General features: G+C 42.4%; 1 protein-coding gene across 2 annotated transcripts in view; it reads left to right on the plus strand.

Annotated features, from left to right (window-relative positions):
- Positions 1 to 16,779, plus strand: part of CD84 (CD84 molecule) — a 38,420-nt gene extending 21,641 nt beyond the window's left edge. For both annotated transcript variants that reach the window (XM_054451315.1, XM_054451323.1), the window contains 5 exons: positions 3,686 to 3,937; positions 4,335 to 4,454; positions 6,814 to 6,911; positions 7,872 to 7,934; positions 9,537 to 16,779. In XM_054451315.1, the coding sequence (XP_054307290.1) occupies positions 3,686 to 3,937; positions 4,335 to 4,454; positions 6,814 to 6,911; positions 7,872 to 7,934; positions 9,537 to 9,602 (599 nt within the window). In that variant the 3' untranslated portion in view covers positions 9,603 to 16,779. The remainder of the gene's footprint in view (positions 1 to 3,685; positions 3,938 to 4,334; positions 4,455 to 6,813; positions 6,912 to 7,871; positions 7,935 to 9,536) is intronic.
- Positions 16,780 to 21,643: the final 4,864 nt, after the last annotated feature.

Genomic DNA, 21,643 nt, shown 5'->3' on the forward strand with positions numbered 1-21,643 from the left:
TTTTTGTCATATTGGGTTAAATATAATGCATAATTTAAATTAATATTATGTGCTTGTTTTCACTTTTGAAATGTGATTATTAGAAAATTTAAAATTACATAAGTGACTCACATTACATTTCTTTTGGGCAACACTAGCTTCTAGCATAGAGAACACCTTGGCCATTTCTCAAAGATTTCACTGTTCATCTGCCTCATTGCAGAAAAACACAGAAATATGGGTAATCCATGTTGTGACAGATGCAATTCAGGTATATAGGTCACCCACTAAAATGCAAGTTCCATAAAGGCAGGGAATTTGTATATTGTTTATCACTGCATTCCCAGCACCAACATCATCAGGTACACAGTGGATGCTCCAGAAGTATTTGTTGAAAAAGAATGAATGAATAGTATTATTCCCCGGTTTTATAGTGCTTAGCAATTGTGAATGTTCGATTAATATAAGATGATTGAATCAGATTCTATACAGATGGACAGCATAGCAGAAAGAACACTAATGTTGTTAGTGTTCTAACATTAGGCATGAGGCATACTTTAGGCATTAGGCATTAGGCATTAGAATTAGGCATACTTTGCCAGCTGTGTGATCTTGGGCAAGTTGTTTAACCTTTCTGGCCCAAAGTTTCCTCACTTATAGAATGTAGATTGTAATCAATGGTATTAAATGAGATAATGGTAGTTGAGCTCCTAGTATACTGCCTGCCTTAAAGTAAATGCTCAATAACTAGTAATCATTAATTTTTTAATCCTTATCCCTTAAAAAAAAATCTCATTATGAAGGACTTCCTAGATGAAGAAGGCTCTGAACTAGGCTTGAATAATGTAGTCAAAGAGCCATACCCAAATGTCAACCCTTTAGAAAATATTTAACTCATTCAAGAACTTTAGCTGAGAAAATAAAGATGGTATTCAATTTTAAGATATTTATTTTATCCCTTTATATGTTTAATTTTGCCTACCCAATCTTCAGAAAGTCTTCTACCACCTGCAATTAGGACACAGTACAGTAATATCTTAGAGAAAACTGTACTGTATATACAATAAAATGTGTACCTTATAGGTAGTTAGCTGGGAAAATAAAGAGAAGGAAACTAACATTTATTGAACACCATTTATGTGTTTGGCATTCTACTATCTATTTTAAAAATATATAGATTATACATATTTAAGCAATGTATGCACAAAAAGAACAAAAGATAATACAATGAGACGTAACCCTCTCTTCTCAGAGGCAGTGGCTGCAGCCAGCTTATTCTGTGTCTTCCATAGATAATTAATGTGCATAACAGCATAGACAGACAGATGATAGATAAGTAAGTAGGTAATTAGAATAATCTTTATCTTAAAAATCTCATTTAATCCTCACAACAATCGTATTTAAGGAAAAATTTTTATCCTCATGTTATAAATAAGGGAGCTGAAGCTCCATGAATCTGTATACCTTCTCCATTATTCCATAGCTAGAGAGCAGTAGAGCCTGGATTCTGAACCAGGTCTCCAGTGGCTTCCACACTCTTGGCTTGGGAGGATGAAGATCTGTCAGCCATGACTCTGACTTTCTCTTCCCAGCATCTTTGTGCAGGTAACACCTCTGTTCCTGCTGAGAAAAGTGAGATGGGATCCTCTTCTTCACCACTGTCCCCTACCTCAACACCTACCCCAAAAAAAATCTTTCTAAAAATTGGTAAACACCAAGCACTCCCTAGGCATTTTTGTAAATCAAATTTCTAAAGAAACACACATACACACACACAAAATTTGGTTCACTTTCTACTAAATGATATCGTATCAATCACTATTATAGTTCATCCAGGTCTTTACCCCAAACTTGTTTTGGGTTTATTCCAAGTCATCACTAATTCTAATATGGAATAGATCCCTCTAAAAGATTGTTAGGACCAGAATTTCTGGCTAGCTTGGAATCAAACATTTTTACAGCTTCTTACTGTCATGTTGTGTTCCTTCACAAACACAAGATAATGGTTCTTATATCTTGTGTCTACACTTCTGAACTTATTGCCTTTCTAGACTCCACATTAATTAGAAAGTTGTGCACCAGTTCTTTCTGACTCCTCTGTTCCCTTCCTCACATAGCTACAGTGGAAGAAACAAACCCCACCACCCACAGCAACTTTGCTGAGAGGGCGCTGAACTTATTAACTCCAAATGTGGTCATTTAAAAGACCTTAATGCTTCTCCATGCCAGCTGCAGTCCTAGCTATCACTTGAATTGAAATATTATTGTTCTTTAGTAACCCTTTACTAGCCTTCAACTTTTATAGTTTACTTTTTGATTGCTTAAGTAAAAACATTTTTAATGAACTTTTAAAGAAATTATAGCTTTCCACCATGGATAGTTTTGGAAAAAATAAAGAAAATATACATACACCAGAAAACAGAATGAAAAAAAATTTTAAAGATTATTTCGGCCGGGCGCAGTGGCTGACACCTGTCATCCCAGCACTTTGGGAGGCCAAGGCGGGTGGATCACGAGGTCAGGAGATCGAGACCATCCTGGCTAACACAGTGAAACCCCATCTCTACTAAAAATACAAAAACAAAATTAGCCAGGCGTGGTGGCGGGCACCTGTAGTCCCAGCTACTCCTTGGGAGGCTGAGGCAGGAGAATAGCGTGAACCCAGGAGGTGGAGCTTGCAGTGAGCCGAGATCATGCCACTGCACTCCAGTCTGGGTGACAGAGCAAGACTCCGTCTCAAAAAAAAAAAAAAAAAAAAAAAAAAGATTATTTCATGTGGTTGTGTGCTGATAAATGTTCATTTAGCTCTTAATTGGGTGTGTGTATTCATATATATATATAATTTATGTTTAGTACAAATTTTATTGACTTGAAGGATGTGTAGCACACAGTTTCATTAATGATAATAAAATATATAAGTCTTTATTGTAAATTCTACATAGAATTTATTTTGCTGAGAGGGCACTAGAGGATAAATTCCAATTATTCTCACAGAATGCTTTCATTGATTTTTGCTAAGCATTTATAACCCTGATCAGCTTGTAGTTGTAATTGATGTATGAGTATAGTTCCAACATGAACATTGGTTGATATTTTCATTTCAGTTAAATAATTAGAAAAAAGTGATTCAACAAAGACATATATATTGGAGCTTCATTTGTTTATCAATGACATTTGTTTATCAACTCCTTTGCTGAATTGGATAATGGTTTCCAAATACCGAAAGAATACTTCCTATTTTTTGTGCTATTCACAATGAAATGGCTACAGATATTATACACTTTTAAGTTTAATCTGCATTCCTCCATTGCTATCTTAAGTCTAGGGAAACAATCATCAAAACAGTAAATCAAGCCCTAGCTTATAGCAATTGCAAATTTCTGTGGGGTAAATACTCCTACCATGGCTGATTTTAAGACATGAAGAGTTGGAAAGACAGATACTCTGTTAACAAAGGACAGATACAATAGATGTAGATAACCTCAAGAGCATAGACAGTAGGAAAATGTCAAAAAAAAAGATTAGAAAATGATGAGTTTTGAGTATTTATTACCTTTATTTTTAACATAATTTATTTAGTTATAAGTTTTTATAATTTAATTTTTAATGATGGCTTGCAAATTTCTGAGAATTTAACAATTGGCTCCCGCAAACTAGTACAAGCCAGCTCCAGCTCACCATTGGCTCATGTGTTTGCCCCTCATAGGTCGGCTTGGGAAACCAAAAATTACACAGAGTTTAATGGCATCTGTGAACAGCACCTGTAATGTCACACTGACATGCTCTGTAGAGAAAGAAGAAAAGAATGTGACATACAATTGGAGTCCCCTGGGAGAAGAGGGTAATGTCCTTCAAATCTTCCAGACTCCTGAGGACCAAGAGCTGACTTACACGTGTACAGCCCAGAACCCTGTCAGCAACAATTCTGACTCCATTTCTGCCCGGCAGCTCTGTGCAGGTAACCAACTCTGCCCATCTCTCCTGCTGAGTCTCGGAGATCACTCTGAGGAGCTGCAAGGTCTGAATGTGGGCTACATTCTCTAGGGAGATGTGCTTCCTTTATCTTTGGCCTGGTCACTGAGGGCATCACCTCCCAGGAAGCCTACTGGGAAAGAGGCCAAAGCCTTCTGAGAGATGCTAGACATTTCTGGGTGTTCTGTGGCAGCCCCTGATCAACTCTTTGATTCAATTTCTCATCCTGGCTTTTAATAGCAGAAAGTTTAGTTTCCCTAGGAGCTTTGGCACTCCTTTGGAGGGCACCCAATTTTCATAATGCCCTTGACTGTGGGCAAACCTGCCCAGCCTCTTGGGCCTATTTCCTAAGAATCCAGACTCACTGCATCTTCTATTTTCAGACATCGCAATGGGCTTCCGTACTCACCACACCGGGTTGCTGAGCGTGCTGGCTATGTTCTTTCTGCTTGTTCTTATTCTGTCTTCAGTGTTTTTGTTCCGTTTGTTCAAGAGAAGACAAGGTAGGATTTTCCCAGAAGGTAAAATGTGGAAACTCACCTTCTCTCCTCCTGGGAATGACACCATTTATCCAAGGTTTAGCTGAAAGGTCCATTGTTCCAGGGGATCTGCCTTCTTCCAATCTCCACCCCACCACATCCCAGAATGATGGCTCTGAGGATGGTATGACATTACCCTGAATGGTCTTCAGAATCCATTCCTGAGATCACCAGCATCTGGTGGGCCCAGAACATGGGTTTGAGCTTAGTACGTACATGAACAAGCTGTGCTTCACTGTACGAGTGTGTTCACCTTTCCAGCTCAGGGCCCTCACTTGTGAAATGTTTGGACTAGAGGATCTCCAGGGTCACTTCCAATTTCATTGTATTTTGATAATGACTATTGGAGAGTCATTGAGAAACATATACTAATCCTGTACTCCATGGTTGTCACTAGGTCCCTCTGAATCCCTCTGGATCATTCTGTAGTTGCGCCATTCTCAATTCAAAAAACCTGATCTTAGACCCTCAAGGAGTCATTATACCCTCCTATTCACCCACATCCCATGTCCGCCCAAGAACTTCCTTTTCCCACCAATCACAATAAAAAACATGGAACTTCTTCTTCCATGTTCCTGACTCTCCTTTGGGTCTAATTCCTCAGGTTCCTGCTTGAACACCTTCACTAAGAACACTTGTAAGTTCTCAGCCACAAAGTTCCTTGAATAATAATTGGGAGGGATGGGGAGTTCCCAATAGAGTGGTTAAGACTAAGCACGTGATTTGCAGTCAGTCTGGGGGTGAAAGTCCCAGCTTGACCATTTATCAGCTACCAGTTATTTTATCATTGTAAGCTTCCATTTTCTCAGTTGTAAAATATTCACAGTAATAAGGTGTGCTGCATATACTTATTAAGCAGATTAAATGGAATTAGAAATACAAAATACTTGGCCCAATTCCCAGTACATAGTAAGTACTTGATAAATGTTAGCTAGTATACTGATAACTGATGGGCCTGGGGCATGGTACGGAGGAGGCATTCTGGGGGAAGGGGATTTGTGACATGTGCCATACTCAAATGGCCTCACAATGGGGAGAAGTCACAGCCTGCTTGAACCACAGGTGATCTGCAAGGTCCCTCAAAGAGATATAGTCTTCAATCCCTGACTGACTCTTGGGAAGAGAAAAGGGCTATTCTTTGTATCTATAAATGAGACAAGAGAGAGCACTCAGTTTGTCTCATACTCACCAAATAAGTGATAGGACTAAACTCTGAATGTTGGAGCCCTGTAATACTGCTCAGCTCAGACCTGTTATTTGCAGGTATGTTGGTGCCATGGATTATGAAGGCCCAAAATTCTGGCCTTCTTTTTTCACCTTGACCCTAAAATGTTCTGTGTTAGTACCAATCAAAGGAGTACACTGACGTGAATGTCTCTTCTAGCCTATACATTCTTAAAAGGAAAGACTTATCTACTGTCTTTTCTTCTCTGGGGCCTCACACAGAACCTGGCACATAGAAGGAGCTTAATAAATGTTTATTAACTGTGTGAACTGGCAGGGTGATGTGGCTCATGCCTGTAATCCCAGCACTTTGGGAGATCAAGGCATGTGGATCGGCTGAGCTCAGGAGTTTGAGACCAGCCTGGGCAACATGGTAAAACCCTGTCTCTACCAAAAATACAAAAAATTTGCTTGGTGTGGTGGCACATACCTGTGGTCCCAGCTACTCAGAAGGCTGAGGTGGGAGGATCACTTGAGTCCGGAAGATAGAGGTTGCAGTGAGCCATGAGGTGGTGCACCACTGCACTCCAACATGGGTGACAGAGTGAGAACTTGTCTCAAAAACAAACAAAAACAGACTGTGAATCAATCAAACAAGCAATAAATGTTAGTGAAGCATCTACTATGTGCTTAACATTGAGATGGTTACAGCAAGGTCTGCACCAAAAGAATGTAAAACAGTGTATAACTAGAAATAATCAATCAAGTTAAAAAACTAAGACCGTGACGTGGAAAGTCAACTAACCATGCAAGACAGTCAGTGTTAAGTGTCAGAGACACGAAGGGAGATCCTGGGTAGAAGAGCTACATTTGACTGGAGAGCTACATTTGACTGGCCACACAGGGAGGGGTTGGGGAAATTGTCTTTGGCCTAATCTGGACTCTAGAGTAGAAGAGAACTCCCGCCGACCTGTGGGTGAGGCCTCAGCCAAGTGACTCCTGAGACATTCTGAGGATCCAAGCATCCATTTCAAAGGATTGCAGCCATTTAACCCCTGGCGGCTTCCTTTCTTCATCTTAAAAAGAGAACATTGGAATAGATCATCTCTAAAAAAACCACCTTTCACAGACTGTGGGTCTATATTTATTTGTGAGACAGATGCTGCCTCAAAGAAAACCATATACACATATATCACGGCTTCAAGGAACACCCAGCCAGCAGAGTCCAGAATCTATGATGAAATCCTGCAGTCCAAGGTGAGCTGATGCAATTCATGGACACCCCTGTGCCACCATCTCCATGACAGGGAGTCATGGGCAGCCATTGCCTTCTGCTTATTGTTGTCTAGAAAGCAGCCATGGCCAAGAGTCCAGAGGTTTCAACCAGGAAATAACATGTCAGGGAAGTGATGCCACGGATCTTTCTATGAGGACAGGAACGTGACCCATTGTCACCCCATGGCAGCCTCCATGGGCTGAGGCCCTGAGCATCCCACAGTGGGCCTGGCTCCGGTTAGATGAGCCATAACTAGGAGCAAGGCGCCCCCTAGAGGGGCCGCACAACAGAGGAGCTCCTGGAGTGAGGTGAGGGCTGCTATGTGACTACCAACGTGGTGAACAGGTTGCTAAGGGGGCTCCGAGGCAACAGAACTGACAGACAAGTTCCCTTGAATGCCCCTCCTGATCTAGCAGCAGTGGCTTGCTTTCCTCAGACTCAGAGTCACTGTTCCACACCCCTCCTCCCATCCGCCATTTACCTGCCTGCCCCTCCCTCCCCTCCACCCTGGATCACCTTCTCCTGTGTCCCCACCAGCCTGCCTCCTTAAAGTCTGCAAGGAATCAAGGGGGAGACTGAGGTCTGCCTGGTCACTCTAGCGCTGTGCTTGGACTGATAGGGCAGCTGGATCCATAGAGCCCATGGAAAGCTAAAATCCTGACTGAGCAGGACTCATCCTGAACCATGGGATCCCTCCTCTTGGCCTCTGAGGTTTTTCACCCCCGAGACCCTGCCCAACTGCTACCCATTCACCCCCACCTTATCCCTTCCTGATCCTAAGCCTCTCCAGAGTTGGATGGAGCCAGAACTGAGGCCAAAGGGGAGGCCACCTAGTAAATGTGGGACCAGGGAAGGATGGTGGGTAGAGGCAGAATTAGGAAAGGGAACTTGTAAGATTGGGCCTGGGCTCCCTCACTGAGGGGAAGATGCGTGTTTTACAGGTGCTTCCCTCCAAGGAAGAGCCAGTGAACACAGTTTATTCCGAAGTGCAGTTTGCTGATAAGGTAACCCCTTTCTGGCTTTTTATCCTTGCTTTCCTATCTCTTCCAGCCATTCTGGTGTACCCGGTCCATCCAACCAGGGGCTAGCTGGTTCCCCTGGGACTCCTCGTAGTTCTCAGGACCCACTGCCTAGGTTTTCGGTCTATATGTATTTCCACCCATGCACAAAGCCCCACTCCCCAGGTCAATGGCCACCCACAAGTTATCCTACTTGGGATGCTGATCCCACCCTTCAAATGCAGAAGTCCCTATGCCTCTGGACTATGGTATGGGAACTCCATCCCGTATAATACCTGGGGTCACTGCTGGCTCACGGTGTGAAAATGAGAAAACAGGTGCTTCCCTCTGAGCAAACACAGGCCCATGCCAGATGCCCAGATGGGTGCAATGGAGCAGAAGCTGAATTTCAGTTCATTTGCTCCGTCAGCTGCTCTTTTACCACACGCAGCCTGCACAACCATTTGTAGTGTCAAGTGCCTTGTGCCTTATGCCTGTGCCTTATGTCCTTCTCTGCCATATGCAAAGCCTTCTGACAGGACTTTAACTTTTGGGGATCTAAGGAGGGATTGTCACTATCTGAAAGTCCTCACTGCTGCTACAGTCAGGACAGCTTTAGGGTTGCTTAAAGAATCATGTTTTCTAAGTATTCCTGTTTAATAGCTGAGCTACCAAGCAGGAAGCTAAACTGAGTACGAATTAAGAGTGATCCTATAAGGCAATAGGGAGGACATCTATGAGCTCGACGAGCAGGGCAGTGCTACTTCCTTTTAAGGAGGACTTGAAGCACAGGGCAGTTTGCTTGAAAAGATAAGCCAAATGGACTGGACAACCAGATAGAGGGACATTTACTTTCTCAGTGATCTGGAGAGGGAAGGAGGGAAAGAAAAAGAAGGGGAGGAATGAGGAAAGAAGAGGAGAAGAAAAGGAGAAGGACAGGAAAGAAGTGAGGGTCAGGGTGCCCAGCATATTTGTGCCGGGATCTCAAGGAGAGTTGGAGGAACAAGAGTAACTTAATTTAGAAGGAGATAAAATTTGAGGGATTAATCATGGAATCCTGGATTGTGACATCTAAAGATAAATCCTTAAAGACAAGTTAGATAACAATTATTGGGTCAGTATTTAATTGAAAACCTAAGACTCCTCAAACCAATGGGAAGATTGTTTGCAGCCCTCTAAATACCTAGAGCACAGGAGATGCTAGCAGTGAGTCCCCACTATGTATAGGTGAAAGAGGAGTTATTGGGATACAAAAAAACTAGGGCTCAACTAGGAACAAGGAATGCAGGTAGCTTGAACCTGAATGTTACAGGCTTCAAGCCTATAATCAAAATCCATTCCAAATATGCCCCCTCCCCCATTCCCTCCCATTGCTCTTTTCTGGGCTAAGAAGTTAATTGCTCAGGGCCTCCTAAATGGGGGGTAGCTGGAGCAGACATGAGGGACTCAGCAAAGAACAAGTCCCTGCTACCCCAGATTTCCCCAGCATGAGGCAAATCTAAGGCATCCCCCTGTGCCATTTGCTTAACTCCTCTGGGAACTTGCAGGACTGGAGTTCCCCAGCAGCACCTCTCAGTTAACATTTTCTCACGTTTCTCTCCTGCACAGATGGGGAAAGCCAGCACACAGGACAGTAAACCTCCTGGGACTTCGAGCTATGAAATTGTGATCTAGGCTGCTGGGCTGAATTCTCCCTCTGGAAACTGAGTTACAACCACCAATACTGGCAGGTTCCCTGGACCCAGATCTTCTCTGCCCAGCTCTTACTGGGAGATTGCAAACTGCCACATCTCAGCCTGTAAGCAAAGCAGGAAACCTTCTGCTGGGCATAGCTTGTGCCTAAATGGACAAATGGATGCATACCCTTCCTGAAATGACTCCCTTCTGAATGAATGACAAAGCAGGTTACCTAGTGTAGTTTTCCCAAACTTCTTCCCATCATAGCACATGTAGAAAATAATATTTTTATGGCACACTGGGATAAACAATCAAGATTGCTCACTTCTGGAAGCTGCATATGACTAGAGGCCTCTTGTGACTGGAGGTAACAACCCTGCCCAGTAACTGTGGGAGAAGGGGATCAATATTTTGCACACCTGTAATAGGCCATGGCACACCAGCCGAGATGCTCTGCTCACCGTCAGTATGTGTGAAGATCCCTGGTGCATGGCCTCCACCATGCGTCTTGAGTAAATTAAGAAAAGGTGCCCTTCAATTGAGGCAGATGCAGCCCTCCCCCCAAGTGCATGGCTTGGAGAGCAGAATGTGGGCTGCATATAAGCACACTCATCCCTTTGTCTGGGAATCTTTGTGCAGGGCACAACAGGCTTAATAAGTCCAAACACAGATGACAGTGCTGTGTGGGTCTCTGTCAGAGTTGTGGCTCTCAGCCATGTAGACACACTCTCCAAAAGGAATGTTGGAAAATGTTCTTTCTGCAGGGTCTAGAGACTGCTGGGACACTTTTCTTGGAGTGCTACTTCAGAAGCCTCATAGGATTTTCTTTCTGGCCAAGATTTCCTTCTGTATCACTCCAAGCAGCCTCAGCAGAAGAAGCAGCCATGCCCAGTATTCCCGCTCTCCAAAAGGAATTGACCAGCTTATATTTCTCACACTTCTGGGGAACTGGGTATAATCCAACCATCAAAATAGAAGACCCTGCAAGAAGCAGAGTCATTCTCCAGAAGGAACTTGGGAGATGATGGTGCAGATGATGAAACTGGGTTCATCCCAGTTCCAAAGGCTCAGAGAACTACAGAGTTTAAGCTGAGGTAGAGTGCCCCCACCCTGGCATGCCCCACAAACAGACCACCAGCCAGCTTACACAGGCATTAACTCTCTGCAGTGAGGAAGAATCATTCACAACTGAGCAGGACATTCACATGATCATTTGAGGAAGTGTTTCCCTTATGTGTTAGCAAATATAATCGGCTAACTCCTAAATCCCAACGAATAGTCCTAGGCTGGACAGCAATGGGCTGCATTTAGGCAGATAAAGACATCAGTCCCAGTAAATGAATCCATAGACTTATCTAGCACCAACTACCATTAGCACTATGTTAGGAACTGCAAGGCCCCAAAGTAGAAGATGTGCGTAATGTCTGCCCTTGTGTAGCTCAGGAGACAATTCCAGCACAGACACTACCGTTAATGCTGAACTGCAGCTGCAAGTAATGGCATGAACAGTCAAAAAACACCTTATGAGGGGGCAGGGATGAAGCTGGGCCTTTAAGGATGGCTGAAATTTGGATAGAGAATGAGGAAGACAGAGGGCCTCCAAGTGAGAGAAACATGAAAAATGAGCAGGGGCCTGGATCAGTGGGGAATATTCAGAGCACCTCTCCAGATGCACCACGCATGCTCACAGTCCCTTGCCTATGTGTGGCAGAGTGCCCCAGCCAGATGTGTGCCCTCACCCTATGTCCATTTACATGTCCTTCAATGCTCACCTCAAAAGGTACCTCTTCTGTAAAGCTTTCCCTGGTATCAGGAGTCAAAATTAGTCAGGGATCTTTTCACACTGCTGTTTTTTCCTCTTTGGTCCTTCTATCACTAAAACTCATCTCATTCAGCCTTACAGAATAACTAATTATTTGTTTTCCTCACTACATTGTACATGTAGGAATTACAGATAAACAGAAGCTGGCTGGGGGTGGTGGCTCACGCCTGTAATCCCAACACTTTGGGAAGCCAAGGCAGGCGGATCACCTGAAGTCAGGAGTTTGAGATTAGTCTGGCCAACATGGTGAAACCCCATCTCTACTAAAAATACAAAATTAGCCAGGTGTGGTGGCACACAACTGTAGTCCCAGCTACTCTGGAGGCTGAGACAGGAGAATCGCTTGAACCCAGGAAGTGGAGGTTGCAGTGAGCTGAGATCACACCACTGCACTCCAGCCTGGGAGAGACAGTGTGAGACTCCATATCGGAAAAAAAAAAAAAAAAAAAGATAGAAGCCAATAAGCATGGTGCAATCAAATTCTGGCAAGCATTAAATATCAAGATGCAGCTGGGCACAGTGGCTCACGCCTGTAATCCCAGCACTTCGGGAGGCCAAGGTGGGCAGATCACTTGAGGTCAGGAATTCGAGAGGAGCCTGGCCAGCATGGTGAAACCCCATCTGTACTTAAAATACAAAAAAATTAGCTGGGCGTGGTGGTGCACACCTGTAATCCCAGCTACTTGGGAGGCTGAGGTGGGAGAATTGCTTGAACCTGGGAGGTGGAGGTTGCAGTGAGCTGAGATCCTGCCACCACACTCCAGCCTGGGCAACAGAGTGAGACCGTGTCTCAAAAAATAAAAATAAAATAAAATAATATCAGGATGCATACATCAGAGGCTGTTCCTGGTGTAAAGGCACTTTGGAGGGAGAAGACTCTTAGAGTAAGGCAGACTAACTAAGAGGTCAGCTGAAGCACCAAACCAGTTGTAAGGAGGTGAAAGGCAGCACCCCAGGAAGAGACGTGCAGGAAGGAGGAAAGAGGCTTGGTCGTAAAGGATGGAGGAGTTCCAAAGTGACACTGAACAGGCTGCGTTTATCCTAAAATAAAACCACTCCTCACTCTGTGGATGCGTTGAAGACTCATTCCCAAACATCTTTATTCTCTGACTTGCCCTCTTCCTCTTCCTAATATGCTCACTCAAGTAAAATTCCTAGTGTCCTAATGCCCCTGTGCGTATTGTCAGAAATAAAAATCAGAAGCAGGTTGGATCTGTTAGGTCTTCCAGAAGAGCAAACCTGGGAAGAAGCCAGAGCCCAGGAATTCTGAAGGTGGCCTTTGGACTCAGGACACCCTGCTCTTGTCTCTCCTCTCACTGCTTCTCTCCTATGAATCTCCTGATTCATGAACACGTTATCTGTTCACTCTTCTCTCTAGGGCTTAGTTCTTAGATTTTCCTTCTGTAAAATGCATGTGATCTTATTTTCCCCTCCACAACTTTCCAGATGAACTAGACTGTGACCAAGAGGTCTATAAAATCAAAGCATCATGGAACAGGATCTTGTATCAAACCAAAGTGTGCCAGTTTTTAAAAATGTGCATCAAAATGGAAATCTCAGAGACAGAGCCCTCTGGTGGAAAGTTCTAGTAGGTCAGGACAGTCCTTCTGCCTGCAGACACCTCGGGCTTTACTGAGGGACTCAACTGAGAAAATGAGGAATGTTGCAGCTCATGATTCTTAGAAGAAGAAAGTGAAGCTCGTTTAAAATATGATTTAAAAAATCTATAGAACACTCTAAACTACACAGGCTATGAGAGAACAGCCTGGTTGAGCCAGCTTGGAAACTGGGTACAGGCAGGAAGGAGCCTGTCTAGTTTGGGCCGTGTCCACAGAGAGCACTTCTTAGGTCCTGCCTGGAGAGAAGGAATGGCTGGGCTATATTTTCTTCCAGACTCATTATTTTTCTTCTGTTTGACTTTTCTCTGAATTTCCCTTGATTTGTATAAATTTTCTCAATAATTAGTGACAGTCTCTACTGATTGTAAAATGAAGCTTGAAGGCCAGGCACAGTGGCTCATGCCTGTAATCCTAGAATTTTGGGAGCCCAAGGTGGGTGGATCACAAGGAGCTCGAGACCAGCCTGGCCAACATTGTGAAACCGCGTCTCTACTAAAAATACAAAAAAATTAGCCGGGCATGGTGGCACGTGCCTGTAGTCCCAGCTACTCAGGAAGCTGAGGCAAGAGAATCACTTGAACCTGGGAGGTGGAGGTTGCAGTGAGCTGAGATCACGCCACTGCACTCCAGCCTGGCTGAGATAGTGAGACTCCGTCTCAAAAAAAAAAACGAGTTTGAAGAACAAAGACAATAAGAGGAAGTATAATGAGTGGTCATAAATGTGGGCTCTGACAGTAGAGTGCCTGGGTCTGAATCCTGGTTTCTTAGTCACGTGACCTTAGGCAAGTTACTTTAACCTCGCTGTACCTCAGGTTGTCCATCTGTAAAATGGGCATAATAATAGTGCCTACGTTGTAAGGTTGATGTGGGGATTAAATGAGGTGTTGCTCATACAGGAATGTGCCTGTGCATGGCACAGTTTGGGAAATTTTTTATAAGCTGTTCTTCTAGGCCTGAAATCTTCAGAAGATGCTAATCCAAATTCATGAAATAAGCTTCTTACAACAGAAATGCTGCTAGTATTATGCAAAATTAATGTTGTATATCAAACTTTTAACTCTCATCCCTCCTTATTCAGATATATTTTGTTATAAGCAATGTTTGTTCCCCCCATTATTATACCACAGTCTACTTACCTGATGCTATATCTGCCTCCCCAGTTAGACTGAGAGAACAGGAGATATACCTAAATAATAATAATAATAATAAATAATAATAATGGAGAGCTCCTTGAAGGTAGGGAGCCTGTAAGAATCATTGAGGGCTTATTTTGTATACCAACTGCTAAACTAGATGCTTCATACATTGTTGTCAATACTCATGACAGCCCTGTAAAGTAGAAATTAATTCTTCCAGTTAACACTAGGACTGACATATGAATACCTTGGCAAAGCTGGAAAGCTGGGAAGACAGTATTTGAACTCAAGATTTCTTGTCACCAAGGGCCATGCACTTGTACTCTGCCATGTGGCCCCTTTTTACCTCCTGTGGATTCCTCCTACCTGGCACTTGGCCTTGGGTGTACACATACCTGGCACTTTGCTTGACATATAATAGGTGGACCACAAATATCTACTGAATGAATATTTGCATATACTAATATTTTAAGGTACTAAAAGCAGCTCAAAGTAAATATATTAATATATTAATTCCATTGCTATCTGGATAACCACTCATTGAAAATGCCCGTTTAATTAAAGAAGGTTGGATAGAGCTCTGTACATGCATTTTGGACAGGCAGGGGTTTCAGGTCATAAACATTCTGATGAGTTAATATCAAATGAGAGAAACTGTAAATTTCCACTACTAAAAATCACAAAAATAACAGAAACAAAAGAAGAGATAAGAATTTGGGGAGTTGTGCTGAACAATTTAGTGGTTAAAAAAAAACAACTGTGCATGTTTAGACTTAAATAAGCCCCCATCCAAGTGTGAAGAGTCCAGTAATTTTTCAAAACATATGAAAGTGTTAATACATTTTGACAAAGGACTATTAGAAAAAGTCCTGAATTCTGACTTGAGGGAGGAAAGTAATGACTAATACATTCTCTAGAGACTTGCAGACTTTGGGGATTCATAAAGCAATGGATGATAATTATTAACTGTTGCTGGCTGATTGCCCAGACAGTTCTCAACAGCCCTGTACAAGTCTCTGGGTTTGGGATGGATCGATTCTGAGACTGGAAAATGGCCAAATCTTTGCAAATGAGAAATATTTTTCTTATAAGGTCTTATTGTAGGCAAATAATTACATAGATTATTCATCAGAGAATTTTTAAATGCTCATAATCTCAACTCTTTCATTTACAACTTGTATTTCCAATAGTTTATGGGTCATCTCTGCATAGATGTCAGAAGTCACCTCAAGTTTAGTGTGTCCAAAATCGAACTCACAGGTCTGTTTCTGACCTCCCAACTTGCTTTCCTTCTGTTTTTCCTATGCTAATGATCCACCATAATCAAAATAATTAACATTTATCCAGTGCCTACTATGTACTATTCCCTGTCCTGTTTTACATTTACTCATTTAAAGCCCATAAGAAACATTAAATCTCATCTGCCTTCTGAAGAAGACACAAACATTCTCTCTTTTACAAAGTAGGAAACTGAGTCACAGAAAGGTGAAGTCTTTAAGGCTGAATCACAGTAGCTCATCCTGGTAAATAGAAAAGCCAGGATTCAACTCTAGGGGCTGGGTGCAGAACTGCTATTCTTCACTGCTTCACCAATCAGCAGCTACTCAAGGCAGAAAACTTTTTCATCCTTGGCTCCTTCATTCTCCCTGTCACCCCAGATCCCCGCCACGTCTAGTCAGAGAATAGGTCCTGTCAATTCCAACTTATCTATATGGCTCTTCTCAGACATGTGCCCTTAATCGGCCTAATTCTCTAACACACCTTCCCTCTACATGCTCACTCCCTCAGATCATTGCTTTATCACTTGTTACCTGGGTTGCTATTACATAAAGAGCAATCTTTCTAAAATGAGGATCTTATCACTTCACTTCCATACTAAAATGTTTTTCCTGGGGAACCACACTCCTTAGCAATCTGACCCATCAGACCTTCCAGGCTGTCTCCTGCCTGCTCCCTAGGCTCCAGCCACACAGAATTATCATGGGCCCACACACCCACTAAATCCTCCCATGCCTTTGCCCATGTTGTGTCCTCTGTCTGGGATGCCCTTCTCTCCTTTCTGTCTCTGGCTTTTTCATACATCAAGCATCAGACTGAATATCCCTTTTGTGTGGCCTTCTAAAACCTCCCGTCCAAAGCTAAATATATAGCCCTCTATTTATACTTTTACAGCATTTGGCACACAAGTACAGAGTAGTAGCTTTTTATCACATTCTCTGATAATTATATAGATATGGTATTTCTTAGCTCTCTCTCCAACTGGCTAATAAGTTGTTTTTTGTCTGAGTGCTTAATTTTGTGTTTTGTGTCTGAGTGCCTCAGTTCCTCAAAAAAAAAAGTTTTTTGATTAGTTCATTATTCATTTGAACATGAAAATTATGCTCACTAGTGGCAAATGCCACTAACCATATTCCAGAAGCTAGGTGTCATGTTTGCAATAAGATATCTTATCCCCTCTACAAGTCACCTTTTATTTCAGGCATTTGTAAATGTTCATTAATAAAGTATGGTTCATAAATTTTACCTTGTAAGTGCCTAAGACATGAGACTACAAGGTCCATTTCAGCAGGACACAATAAATATTATTTTATAATGCATCTATTTTGTGTTTTACTTTGTTTTGGTTTTTGAGAGCAACAAAAATGAAGTAAACAGATGAAACAGCAAAGGAGACAGTCCACATGATAAAAGCCCTGTGCCATCTGAAAACCCAGGCCCTGAGTGGACACAAGAGACCAAAGGATTGAGGGTATAAGACAGACAATGAAAAAAAGAAAGGCTGATGTAGAGAGATGATTGGGACCTTGAGAGGAGACTGAGAAGCTAGAGACAGGAAGGACAAATACCAGAAACAGAAAAAACCCAGAGGGCAGCAGAGGTGCTTGGTTAAGGTGGAGAAGAGAGTTCTGCCTTGATCAACCTAGAGAGAGGAAATTGAGGACTTAAATCACGTTTTGGGGGTCATCTCCCTCCAGGGAAGGAGCTTTGTCTTATTTATTTTTCACTCACGGTGCCCTATCACAGGAGCCAATGCCTAGCAGAGCTTAGTAAGTATTTGTTGAACTGAATTTGGATTGGCACCCGCATATCAGAAGAGGAAAGAGAGTCCTGGAAACCACATTCAGAGTCTGAGTCCCAAATTGGAGAGTAGAAATTCTCTGTGTCGCCCATAGTGCCACTTGGAGGAAAGGGATAAAAAGACTGGGCTTTTAACTGAGGAGAATGAGGTTGTGGTTTCCACAGAACTGTAGGTGCAGGGCCTCAGAATGTTTGGTAAACACTGAAGGGGAGGTGACTTACTAACAGGCGCTGTGTGAGATAGCAAATGGTTTTTAGGCCTGAGACAAAACCACTTCCTCTATTCCCTGCTTAACAAAGAGGCCACAGCTGCTCTGTTCTGAGCCAGACTTGGCAGATAAGCCTGGTCTTCCAGCTCCCTAGCTACATCCTCTTGTGGGGTTGAAATTGACTGCTACCCATGAAGAATTTCAGAGTCCCTGTGTAGAAACTCTGTAGGCAGATACAGCAACCATTTGAGAAGATAAATTTCGCTAGTGTTTCTCCAGTGCTTTCTGAGCTTTGGCACATTTCATTTCATTTCATCTACACATCAGCCATAGGACTTTCAGCTTGAAATTACCTCCACCTCCTGACCCTCACTACCTCCAATACACAGCTTCACTCATTCACACAATGCCCATTCATTCTTCTGGGATAAGCTCAAGTGTCCCTTCCTGGGGGAAGTTTTCCCTGTTCCTCCAGGCCATATCTGATGCCCATGTTTTGCGCTCATAGTACAACACCTCTTGCCTTTACAGCAGTTTTCAATTTTGGCTTTAAATATTTCTCCCTGTGATTATTTTATTAATTCCTCTCTTCCGTCACTGGACTGTGAGTTCCATCAGGACACAGATCATGCGTGCTTTTGTCACCATTTGTATCCACAGTGCCTGACCCAGTGCAAGTAGTCCTCAATTTGTAATACTTTAATTATTGAAGATGCAATAGTTTATCAGCCTTTAACTGTGTTAGCTGGGATGTTACAATCTTTTGGCATATGTATCAATGAAAAAGCCAGATATTCTGTTTATTTCTAAAGTATATTACCTTCATAGATTCTATAAAACCCTTGATTGGAAATGCGCTAGAAAATATTGATTTTACCTGCTATGCAGGAAACACAGAAGAGTTAACACAGCAGGCCTAAGACTGCTGTCCTTTGAAGGGCATGCTTATAAGGTTGGCCCTTGGCTAGTGTCTGGGAACTTGGACTTTGGGACGGTTCCTACCATTCCCTGATAAGAATGACTTACACTGTACCTAAACTGTTGGCACAATTTGTTTTTTGCTGAATATCTGCTTTCCTTCTTGGATTCTGGAATTTTGGTGCATGCTAGGTAGACAGTGCCTATGTTACTGACTGCAGTGAAAAACCCTAAATGCCTAGGCTCCATCGAGCTTCCTTGGTAGATTACATTTCAAACATGACACAACATGTTGTTGAAGGAATTACATACATCCTGTTTGACTCCACTATGAGAGGACTCTAGTAGCTTGCACCTGGTTTCCTCTGTACTTTGCCTTTTTGCCTTTGCTAATTTTCTTTGTGTTTATTTACTGTAATAAATCGGCCATGACTATGGCTATACGCTGAGTCTTGTGAGTCCTCCTAGTGAATGACTGAATCTGGGGGTGGTCTTGAAAACCCCAACACAACTCCTGAATGTCACTACAATCTATCTACCTCTCTTTCACCACTAACTACAGTAGTCCAGGTTGCCATCATCTCTTACCCAGACAATAGCACTTGACCTCTTGCAGTTGTGCCTGCTCCCAGTCCAATCCATTCTCTACACCACAACCAGAGTGATCTTTCCAAAACACAAATAATGGTTATATTGTCCATGCTAATGTCATCTGGTGGCAGAAAGGACCAATGGATTGCTGTGGTATAAGGCTTTGTATATGTAATAATTTATAAGTTGAAAATTATAATTTCCACTTATAATTAAGCCCTGGCGCAGTGGCTCACACCTGTATTGGGAGGCTGAGGCAGGCAGATTTCTTGAGGCCAGGAGTTCAAGACCAGCCTGGTCAATATGGTGAAACCCCATCTCTACTAAAAATACAAAAAAAAATTAGCCGGGTGTGGTGGCACACACCTGTAGTCCCAGCTACTCGGAAGGCTGAGGCATGAGAATTGCTTGAACCTGGGAGGCGGAGGTTGCAGTGAACTGAGATGGTGCCACTGCACTCCAGCCTGGGTAACAGAGCAAGACTCTTTCTCAAAAGAAAGAAAAGAAAGAAAAAGAAAAGAAAAGGAAAGGAAGAAAGAAAGAAAGAAAAAGAAAGAAGGAAGGAAGGAAGGAAGGAAAAGAAAGAAAGAAAGGAAGGAAGGAAGGAAGAAAGAAAGTTAGTTTATAATTAGAAGAACTTCTTTAACCTGAGAAAAAATGGAAAGACATTCAGTGGTCTAATTGCCGAAAGTGTACCAGCCTAGACTGTCTTATGGACTAGTCCTATCACTTACAATGAAAGGATAATTCCCAGTCATCTTAACTGTCCCAAGGCATAGAAAACAGTGAGAAGCTTCCAAATTCATTAAATACTATAATATAACACTGATTCCAAAGCCAGATAAGGGTGATCCCCCAAAAAGAGATACACAGTCCAGGAGTTAGCAAACTATGGCGTGTGGCCACATCCAGTCTGCCATCTGTTTTTATTTGACCCACGAACTAAGAATAGTTTACATTTTTAAAATGGTTGAAAAGAATTAATAATATTTTGGGACATGTTAAAATTATGTGAAATTCAAATTTCAGCATCCATAAATAAAGTTTTATTGAAACACAGCCAACACGCATTCTTTTATGTGTTTGTTATGGCTGCTTCCACACTACAGCAGCAGAGTTGAGTAGTTGCAAAGGAGACTGTATGGCCCACAAAGTCCAATATTCACTATTGGGACCTTTACAGAAAAAGTCTGCCACATCCTGATATAGTCCAATCTCACTTATAAATATAAATGTTAAAAATCTTAACTTAAACTTCAGTCAATTTTAAGGCAATGCATTAAAAGAAAAAAAATGCAACCAAGTAGGATTTTATCCTTAGAGTGCCAGGATGATTTATCTTTTTTTTTTTTTTTTGAGACAGAGTCTCGCTCTGTCGCCCAGGCGGGAGTGCAGTGGCGAGATCTCCGCTCACTGCAAGCTCTGCCTCCCAGGTTCATGCCATTCTCCTGCTTCAGCCTCCCGCGTAGCTGGGACTACAGGCGCCCGCCATCAGGCCCAGCTAATTTTTTTGTATTTTTAGTAGAGACGGGGTTTCACCACGTTAGCCAGGATGGTCTCAATCTCCTGACCTCGTGATCCGCCCGCCTTGGCCTCCCAAAGTGCTGGGATTACAGGCGTGAGCCACCTGCCCGGCCGATTTATCTTTAAGAAACCATCTATTGTAATTTGCTGTTCAAACAGATTAAAGGAGAGGGAAAAAATAATCATCTTGACATAGTCTACAATATATGTTTGATAAAACTGAATGCCCATGACTGATTTAAAAAGTTTTCAAGAAAGCTAAAAATAGAATCTGTGTTTTAGTCAATATCCAATTTTTAAAAACTGAGACCATGTTAAATACTGAAAACTCAGCAAGCTGAATATAGGAAATTGATTCCAAAAGTGATGGAGGAGTAAAACAGGGAAGCTGAGGTTACCAAGCAATTAATAATTCCAGGAAGTTGCTATGGAACTTTGTCCCTATGGAAATTTGTCTTGGGAATCAATGCTGCCAGCTTTCAAGATTCTAAGAGTTCACAGTCTCATCAAAACTATGAGACTCTGGGAGACAAAAATCACTCACCACCGCAGACACCACCATCAAAGCCTGATCCTGCCAGTACCACACTAGCAAGACTTCTGACATGCTTGCTGGAACTGCACTGCTACACCAGGAACCCTGAAGCGGTACTCATCTTCTGCTATCACTGCCATTACTGAAGACATTACCAGAAACCAAGATTATGGAAAAAATATAATTTATTCCTTCCATCCAACTTTAACCAATACCGCCCAGTGACAAAATCTAATCAGAAGCCATCTGACAATGGAAATGATAAATGTAGTTTGCAGACTTCTAACCTTTTGAAAAACAAAGAGCACAGAATGGCGGGAATATAGCTGAGAGCAAATAAGCAAATGACTGGCTCGGGTTAAACTTTTACAACTTGAGACAGCATATGTAGCAAACATTTATTGGAAACATTAGAGGCATTCTTAATAAAGAAATGAATACAAGTAACCATTCTTGTATTCAGTGAATACAAGATCACTGCTACTCTTCAACTGTATTGTATTGAAGATCCTTGTTAGTAAAGTGAGTCAAGAAAAACATATAAGAGGCTATCTTACATCTAGAATCAGTCATTTTTCTAAGGGGCATTGGTTCTTTAGAGAGAAT

Source organism: Pongo pygmaeus, chromosome 1 (assembly GCF_028885625.2).
Source record: "Pongo pygmaeus isolate AG05252 chromosome 1, NHGRI_mPonPyg2-v2.0_pri, whole genome shotgun sequence".
Classification (NCBI taxonomy): Eukaryota; Metazoa; Chordata; class Mammalia; order Primates; family Hominidae; genus Pongo; species Pongo pygmaeus.